Genomic DNA, 9,538 nt, shown 5'->3' with positions numbered 1-9,538 from the left:
GACTGGTGGGACTGGTGGCGGAGTTTAAGATATTGTTGGTCATAGGTAATAGTAATTATTATTAAAAGATACTACTACTACTACTACTACTATTATCTGCTGGGTTAATGAATATTAATGACGTTGTCAGCGTTCGCTCAAACTGATTTGTTGAAATCAAAACAGGGACAGTAATAGATGAGCAGAGTAAGATTTAGTCGCATTTGTGAGTGATTTACTCGCAATGTAGAGGGTTGATACAAGATCTGGATCATTCTCAATGTGGTAATAATGAATGTATGTGGTAAACTATGGTAAATATTACAGTCTGGTTGGGTGAAAAAAAGAGCATGCAAGAGGGTGGGGATGTTAATGTTAACTGGCATTTAAATTTTTGGAATTCTGCACAGATGTTTGTGGAATTCTGCAGCCACAAATTCCACAGATGTGTACTGGGGTATATTTTGAAATGCTTTGTAAAGAGAGAATATTTCATTTAGGTTTTTCAGCCATTTTTAACCTTTTCAGATTATGTAATTGTTTGTCATAATTCATCCATTCAGCTTTCAGACAGTCCTCGCTAATGTATTGCATCATGCCATCTCCCCAAATAATGTTAGTGGGATTCTCAATAACAGCATCCCCAAATGTACAGCCCAGGTTTTCTAAGATACGTTTCCGTTCTCTAGGGTGTGCAATTTTGCCAGATGCAGTTGCTAATAATAAATGTGCAGATTGCTTTTGGGATACCGTGGTGTGGTTAGAAATCTGAGCCAAGGGCAATCCATAAACTAGGAAAGTGGCACCAATGAGCAAAGCACTCCAGGATGTAGCTGTCTGCAAGGTACTTTGGGTTAAAAGCATCAATAAGTAATGAGATAATTTGAATAATTGGCACAGTTGCGAGTTGTGAATCTTCAAACCCCAGTTCTTCATCACACCAAGCTTCTTTCTTTTGCTAGTCCAAAAAGAAAGTGCAAAAAAAAAAAAAGCAGCTTGCCACATAAAATCATTGCCACTTTGCCCCTGCAGTTGTCGGCAATGGTCTGGTTGCTGTAGTAACGTGTCCCGGGTGCAGGCGCTTGCCACAGGTGTTAAGAGCTCGGCTGGGATCAGTGCCTAGGAGAAGCCAGGCCACATGGGAGAAGTTCTTTGTCTGCACACTGTCTTGTTCTCCTTAACAACTTCTGGCTGGCTGGGAATGGAGAGGAGAGGGGCTGTTTGGAAAGAGCCATCTCTGCTGAGACCTTTTGAATCTGCTGGTGGTAGTAGAACCCCCCCCCCTGATCCTACTCCACCTCATCTCCCCACCCTACCCTGAAGATAACGAGCGAACCATTTGCTCCCTTTATGAGTACCAGTGTAACAGCCTCCACAGTGCACACCATGGCTTAGTGTTGTGGCAGAGAGTTTTTTAGTTGTTTTGTTGAGAATGCAGTTTCTTATTTTATCCTCATGTTTCCCATCGCTCCCTCAGGCTGGATGCATCACACGGTCGAACAGTTGGGAGATAAAGCCAACAAGAACAGCTATGCTATTCAGTGTCTGCAGAAGTCCCTAGAAGCAGACCCCAATTCGGGACAGTCTTGGTATTTCTTGGGCAGGTAAGCAAAAATTTAACCCGATTTAAATGACATTCCTCTTCCATTTATATTATATTATATTATTATTTTTTTTTATTTTATTTTGTTTATATATGTTTTTTTTCTAGTGTTATTTTAACAAAACTGAGTTTATGTATCTCAAACTTTTGAGCGATGCATGAACTGATGAAATGTATATCTTATCCACTGTAATTTGCTGAAAGTGTCCGTCAAATCCATAATCATAAATAAAATTCTCACATTTAAGCTCTACAACTTGTATGCCTGAAAGTGCCTAGATTTGATGTGTTTTTGCTTGTTATGCAGGTGCTACTCAAGTATTGGGAAGGTCCAAGATGCCTTCATATCTTACCGACAGTCTATTGATAAGTCTGAGGCCAGTGCAGATACATGGTGCTCAATTGGGTAAGCTCTTAATGATTGTTGTTTGTGAGGTTAAGCTGGTTCCATTTATTATTTATGTGCATTTTTTGCACATTAAAATGAGACATTCTTGTTGTTTGTTTTTCTGGTAGCTGGGTGTAAATGGGGTCATTTGGGGCTGATGTTGCCTCAGGCTTGTTTTATATTGCTCTCAGGGGAGAGACAGAAATACTCGAGACATTTAAGCTAAAGCATTCCCCTTAGAGCGGTGTAATCACCTTCTTATCACAATCTTAACACTGAAAGCAACCATATACAAACACAACTTTTGTCCTATCACAAGTTGTGGAAATCCTTTTACCTAATTAGACCACAAGGAACCACCCAAAATGTCAGCAAAGCTAATCAGAAAATAAAAAATGGTACATTTGTCTATAGTTGTTGCGAAATGTTTTGAAATGTTCGTCATCCATGGGTTGTCATGGCAAAATTTTATGTGGAAGATATGAATTGTTTCTTGATGCAATAACCTATGGAAGCCAGTTATGATCCATCTGTTTATTTAGCTTTCCCTTTTTAACCACTCCTCTGCTGTGCTTGCTTCTCCAGTGTGTTGTATCAGCAGCAGAACCAGCCGATGGATGCACTGCAGGCATATATCTGTGCAGTGCAACTGGACCACAGCCATGCGGCCGCCTGGATGGACCTGGGCACACTCTACGAGTCCTGCAACCAGCCGCAGGATGCCATCAAGTGCTACATCAATGCCACGTGCAGCAAGTCCTGCAGTAACATCCCAGCTCTCACCGCTCGCATTAAATGCCTCCAGGTAGAGAGAGTGCTTGCGCATGACGTTATCAGGAGAGGAAGTGTACATGTTTCATTTTAATGTGCCTATCATTGTGTTTTTCATTCGGGAAGATTATGAACATTGTTCGTTTTTAAGTTCCTTCCTGTTTGAGTTGAATCACGTCCCCATGTCTGACATATTATACACTGAGGGTGATATGAGTGTCATTTTCATCTGTGATTTGATGCATACCACCATTGCATTGACTCAAGCTTAGCTGAATCCGGCACTGAACATGTTTTCTGCGCAATCTTTTTCTAGGCTCAGTTGTGTAATCTTCAGCAAGGTAGTTTACCAAGTAAAAGTAAAATGCTCCCTAGTATTGAGGAGGCATGGAGCCTACCAATCCCAGCAGAGCTCACCTCCAGACAGGGAGCGCTCAGCACAACACAACAGGTGAGAACAGATCAGCTAGACAAGCCAGTAGAAACTCTTACACCATCTAATGGTTTAGACTCATTAAAACGATTTGTTAGTGGTAGCTTGGATATTGTGACATTTTAAAGAAATCTTTTGGGTTCTGTACAGGTTGAGCTTGACGCTATTGGTGGCATTATGGTTCACTACAGAAAACAATTTGAACTTGACCCTTAATTTAAATTTTTTTTTTAAGTAAATGTTGCAGTTACAATAAGGTATTTACTGTACAATGAAAGTAGACTGTCAGGCAATTAAAATTAAAATGCATGCTTGTTTAAATAGTACAGCCAGAAAACTATTAAATATTATACTAGTGTTGTCAAAGTTGGTACTGAAATTTTAAAAACGTCCATTTCCTGGTAACATTTGAGCACTGTTGAGCTGATTCTTATACACTGTTGATTGGTCATTGTAGCCAATCACAGTCATATCTGTTGAGTGCGTGAACACATTGGCCAATCAGCAGTGTTTAAGAATCGTCTCAACAGCGCTCAAATGTTAGCGGGAAATGGACGTTTTTAAAACTTCAGTACCGACTGGTACCAAACTCGGTACTTTTGACAACCATATTACACATGCATACTATCATAAAAAGTTTGATGTCACTAATTAATTTATTTTATATATAAAAAATTTATGAAAGAGTCCTGGAGAAAAAAAAATGAGCACAGTTTCCACAAGACTATTAAGTAGCACAACTGTCAACGTTTATAATAAAAAATCAGCAAAACACCAAATCAGCATATTAGAATGATTTCTGAAGGATCATGTGAAACTCAAATGAAGTTACTGGATTTTAGAATATAATGAAACATTTTTATCATTTTTTATATTATAAATATTTTACAATACTACTGTTTTTACTGTATTTTGGGTCAAATAATAGAAGCCTTGGTGAGCAAAAACAAAAAAAATCTTGCAGTATGGCCGTATGTTGTTTTGAAACAGCAGAAGCCCCATAACCACAGAACTTGTATAACAAATGCTGTCGAATGAGCTTAGCCTGTATTGAATCCATGACATTCCTTTAATGAAACATCAAAGTGTGTGGTAAGGCCTGACTTCATGATTAAGTACCACTAAATGGTCCTTAATTTCCAGTCATACAGAACAATGTTGTTGTTAACATTGATTCTGGAGAATAATCTTAAACTGCTAAGGTTTAAAGTTATTTGCTCTAGTTCATTAGACCATAGCACTCATCAGCACACATCATCCTTTGTTTCAACATATTGGTCACAAATTTTGGGGAACCATTTAAATCTGCAAATTATTATATATTTTTCATATATTTAACTGATATAATTAAGAGTGAGAAAGTTGGCATAAACATAATCCTTTTGCTTATTGTGTAAGGGAGCAGTTTGACACTGAAACATCAGTATTGACTTTTCATTGTCAATCAGTGGTGCATAAATGCAATTTTGGTTACTTTAGTGAAATGTTCATGCAACTCTCCTAGCTGCAATTTTGTATTTGTTGCCAATAGCAGACCACCTGCAAAGCTCATCAGAGCAACGAAGACCAGTCCCAAATCCCAGGCCAGTCTCTTCCCCCTCATATGGTCTCTGGCCAGACTGATGACCAGTCCAGCCCAGCCAAAAGGAAGAGGACTGCAAGTCCAGCCAGGGTACTAAAGGACAGCATTTTAGTTTGCTTAATCTGTTACAACTATCAAGCAATGTTTGATTATTTACTGGTTTCTAGTCTCACCATCAGAATTCACCAGATTCCTGGGAAAATGATCCAGGTCATCATCAAGTCCCCAACTTGAGTTTAACCCCACAGAAGCTTCAGGTTGGTAGATAACATTTTTGATGGTTGTTTTTACATCTGTAAATTGTTGAATATTAATGATTTATGTTAGGGATGCACCGAAATGAAAATTCTGGACCGAAACCAAAAATTCTGGATGCACTTGGCTGAAAACTGAAACCGAAACCGAAAATGCTTTGTAATGATTATTTATTATTTTATTAAATAATATAAAGTGATTTTGTAAGACTTTTTAATTTAACTCAATCATTTTAATGATACTGGATTTAAAAAACACAAGCCAATAAAATAACCACACTTTTACTGAAAGTAACAATAAAACTGGACAGAATTTATATTAATATTGGTAACACTTTACAATAAGGTTCATTAGTTAACTACTTTAGTTAACATGAACTAAGAATGAACAATAGTTCTTCAGCATTTATTAATGTTGGTTGATGTTAATTTTAACATTTACTAATGCATTATTAAAAATCAACAGTTGTGCTTGTTAACAGTTAATGCACTCTGAATTAACATGAACTAACAGTGAACAACTGTATTCTCATTAACTAACACATTAACTAATGGAACCTTATTGTAAATTGTTACCTTAATATTAAATAGCAATATATTATTTTTATTCATTTCCATGCAACAGAATCAGATATAACTTTTTTAAAACTAATTGTCCAAATAATGTATAAACCTACAAAGCTATTATTATCAGAGCATGTGAGCAGAGAGAGGGTAGCGTCAGGTTGCCCAGTACAGCTGTACTACACCATGTTACAGCACAGTAGCGCTATTGCAAACAGGAACAAGTATACTACATAGAAATTTCCTGTCGGTGCATCATTTGAGCGGACTTTGAGCATGAGCGGTAGGCTACTACACGAGCAGAACGCACATTCATAGAGCGGAATATTGAGTGGAGTGTCAAACCGTGCAGTGACGAGGAGAGTGAAACCTGCGCACTGAACACTGCCGGGCGGGTTTGGGGCGCGCCATATATTATTATATGTATATTTACATCTTTGTGTTTTTTGGCCGTTTTTTCTGTTTCGGCCAAAAACCGAAAATGCCATTTTCGGCCGAAAATTCGGTGCATCCCTAATTTATGTATACTTTTTCCTTTTGTTTTTGAATAAAGTGTCTCAATTTCACCAAGGCTGCATTTATTTGACCAAAAAAGTATGATGATAACACTAATATTGTGAAATATTATTTTAATTAACAACATTTTCTATTTATATAATTTTTAAAAATGTATTCCTGTAATGACAGCTGAATTTTCAGCACTCATTACGCCAGTTGTCAGTGTCTAATGATTTTCAGAAATAATTCTAATTATGATAATTATGATGCTCAAGAAGCGTCTGCCATTATTATCAATGATGAAAATGGTTTTTGCTGCCTAATGTTTTTTGAAACCGTGATACACTGCCATTCTAAATTCAAATTTCTATTTTTTATTTTAATTATTTAAACAGTGATGCATTCATCAAAAGTCACAGTACAGAAATTTGTTACTAAAGATTTCTATTTCAAATAAATGCTGTTCTTTTTGAACTTCAAAGATCAAAAATCATGTGACACTGAAGGCTGAAGTAATGGCTGCTAAAAATTCAGCTTTGTTACAACAGAAATAAATTATTTTTTTAAATACATGAAAACACATAACCATTCTTTTAAATCACAATAGTATTTCACAATATTACTGTTTTTACTGTATTTTTGATTGCATACATGCAGCCTTGGTGAAAAAAAAAATCTTAATTCTTAAGAATTTTTGACCAGTAGTGCATTTTTATCAAGATATTATACTAGAGCTGGTGCAAAGCAAACTATTTTTTTTTTTTTTTTTTATTTTTTTAAAAAAAAAAAAAAAATTTTTTTTTTTTTTTTTTATTTTTTTAAAAAAAAAAAAAAAATTTTTTTTTTTTTTTTTAATTTTTTAAAAAAAAAAAAAAAAATTTAGCTTCTGGAACAGTTACGGACCGACAGGGCTAATCTGAAGCCAGTGCAGCTGCAAATGCTGGAACAGTTGGAAAAGCAGCTCAGTCTAATGCAACAGAATCAGCAGGTATGTGTCATTTATAGTTGAGCCTTTGATGCTGACATGGCATTAAAGAAATATATATACAATACAATACTATACTATACTGTTATGCTTGGGCGACAGGGACAAAACAATCCCAAATTGTTAGTCATGGAATCCCTGATGTCGGCCTCGCTGCAATTGGAGCGCTTAGCCAAGCGCTAAATACCCTCACCGTGTTTTTGCAGCGTAACCAAAAGCAATGTACCCAATCACAGATATATCTGTTGATTTCTTGAACGCATCTAGGGTATAATCCATTCAAAATTAGTATGAAACTTTTGTTTTTCGGACACATAGGCTACACCCTGCAAAGTTTCGGGAATGACATCCGCATATTTATGCGGGATTCACTCTCGAAATAGCAGTGATTGGCAATGGACAGAACATAAAATATGTTGATTTAATTCTGGAACCGGTCCTGGCCAAACCTCCACAGACAGCACGCGTCCCGAGCGAGATCTAATTCACGGACCAAAAGCGTGTGTAAACTTTATTCAGATCAGGACATATCAACTAGTAATTTCATTTCATTTCCAGTAACGGACGGTAGAAAGTTCAGCAATGAATGAATGGTATGCGATTTATGTCAATATAGTCCCACAACTGATCGTTTATTTTTTCTTCACGGAAAAAGAGACGTGTCTCGCCTTTGGTAACAACGATTCAAAATGGAAACATTTCAAGTGACTCGGGGGAAAAGACATGGAAAACTTAAGTGAACATCAGAAAAGCAGCGTGCACATTTTTGATAAAAAATGAAAGGTCATCAACTGACAAACGGGAAGCATCGCCATTCAAGTCAGCAGGAAGAGCCCAAGCTAGTCCACAGTTTACTAAATGGTGGCAACCTCTTTAAGTTATTCTTGACTGTGTTGTATTGACTGCTTTGATACGTTGCAATACTGTAGGGCATTGTTTTGATGCTTGCATCAGAAAAAAAAATGTGCTTTTATTAATTTAATTTCTCTCTCTCTCTCTCTCTCTCTATATATATATCACAGTTACACTGCTGGAAAAGTGCTGGTTGATAAAGTTGTTCCACACAGTTTGACTTTGGAGTGAGATTAGTTTGTACTAGGGATGGGAAGATTCCCCGATTCGCTCAGTGCATCGGCATAAAAGGTTAACGATGCATCGGTTTAAAAAGTGTGTATTGGCTACAAGTTGGCATTTATATCATGATGCATCGTTTCTAACATATTTGCATCGGTAAAAACCGATTCATTTAGCTGCTGCTGCGTGAATATGACGCATCACAACACCACGGAGACCTGAGGAAAAACTGGGATTAAAGTTCAAAACCTGACTTGAAATAACCTAACAAATCAATCGGGGCTAAAGCGGTTCCATAAATGACAAATTAAGTTTACACAATCTCATTAATTTGTGCACGCTTATAAGCAGACCAGAGTGTGTGTGCGGTGCGGTGGTTAGCGTTACACAGCGCGAAACTAGACTTCTTTTTTTCCTCAATGGAAAGTAAATGGAAATTAACACTGTTTGAATCGTTCCATGTCCCCTATATAGTGAACTACGTGCCATTCACTGTACAGAAAATTCTAATTCTGTGGACAAGTGACCAATTTCAGCCGCGGCTTCAGCGTCTATTTTATAGTGTAGGGGGCGGGCGCTTCGGATTCTAGAGAGCATTTGATTGGACAGAAAGTTTGATGAGAAGCTGAAGTACGATGTGACGTCAAAAAAATCGTTGAGCCGTTTTGCACACGAGTGCATCTGCACGCATGCGTGCTAAACAGACAGAGCGCAATCGAATAGGAGCACAATAATTCTGAGTAAAATATACATTTTGCTAAAAAAATGTTTTTGAACATTAACTGTCTTTTGTAGAATTTTAAACCTACATATAGTGTATTTTTATGATAGCAGTAACTGTAAGTGGACTATTGTAATAGGTAAATCAAATGTAAGCTAGTAGGCTACAGTACTAATTATTAAGCCCAAATGAGTTAATGTGTGTTTCTTATAGCAGTTAAAATGTAGTAATTTTCTTTATTATTTATTTTCATTTTTAATTCAGTGATTTTAACTTTTAATTTAGTTATTTTAATGCTTTAAAGAGCAATTTTAGATTGTAATGTTCTAATGTTCTGCTATCTGTTCTGCAAACTATAAAAGGTACAGCTGTAATACAACCAGAGAGAAAGGCTGCATGGCTAGAAACTGTAAAAAAAAAAATCTAATAATAGTACGTGAGACAGTGGTAATATCATTGTTCCTATTGGTCAGTAGAGGAGCTTAGCTTAGCCTGACAGTTAGCCTGCTTTAGACCAGGTTAGTTTCCCAGGTTAGCCTGCTTTAGACCAGGTTAGTTTTTATCATATTTTCTCCATTGCATCATATTGCATGAAATCGGCTCGCACTGCATCATAATAGGGGTGAATCGCATCGCATCGGTAGCTGCTTCATATATATCTTTAATGTATCGTATCGTTGGCTATG

The 9,538-nt window shown here is 36.8% G+C and overlaps 1 protein-coding gene across 9 annotated transcripts in view; it reads left to right on the top strand.

The window, feature by feature from the left end:
- kdm6a (lysine (K)-specific demethylase 6A) overlaps nucleotides 1-9,538 on the top strand; it is a 75,239-nt gene that overhangs the window by 48,161 nt on the left and 17,540 nt on the right. For 3 of the 9 annotated variants that reach the window (XM_016467414.1, XM_016467411.1, XM_016467419.1), the window contains 7 exons: nucleotides 1,457-1,583; nucleotides 1,890-1,988; nucleotides 2,556-2,775; nucleotides 3,058-3,192; nucleotides 4,706-4,846; nucleotides 4,924-5,013; nucleotides 6,956-7,060. In XM_016467414.1, the coding sequence (XP_016322900.1) occupies nucleotides 1,457-1,583; nucleotides 1,890-1,988; nucleotides 2,556-2,775; nucleotides 3,058-3,192; nucleotides 4,706-4,846; nucleotides 4,924-5,013; nucleotides 6,956-7,060 (917 nt within the window). The remainder of the gene's footprint in view (nucleotides 1-1,456; nucleotides 1,584-1,889; nucleotides 1,989-2,555; nucleotides 2,776-3,057; nucleotides 3,193-4,705; nucleotides 4,847-4,923; nucleotides 5,014-6,955; nucleotides 7,061-9,538) is intronic. The other 6 variants (XM_016467412.1, XM_016467415.1, XM_016467416.1 and 3 more) reach the window with 5 other exon arrangements.

The sequence above is a fragment of the Sinocyclocheilus anshuiensis genome, unplaced genomic scaffold, assembly GCF_001515605.1.
Source record: "Sinocyclocheilus anshuiensis isolate Anshui unplaced genomic scaffold, SAMN03320099.WGS_v1.1 scaffold628, whole genome shotgun sequence".
In the NCBI taxonomy this organism is placed as follows: domain Eukaryota; kingdom Metazoa; phylum Chordata; class Actinopteri; order Cypriniformes; family Cyprinidae; genus Sinocyclocheilus; species Sinocyclocheilus anshuiensis.
This window is presented reverse-complemented; position numbering and strand designations above follow the sequence as displayed.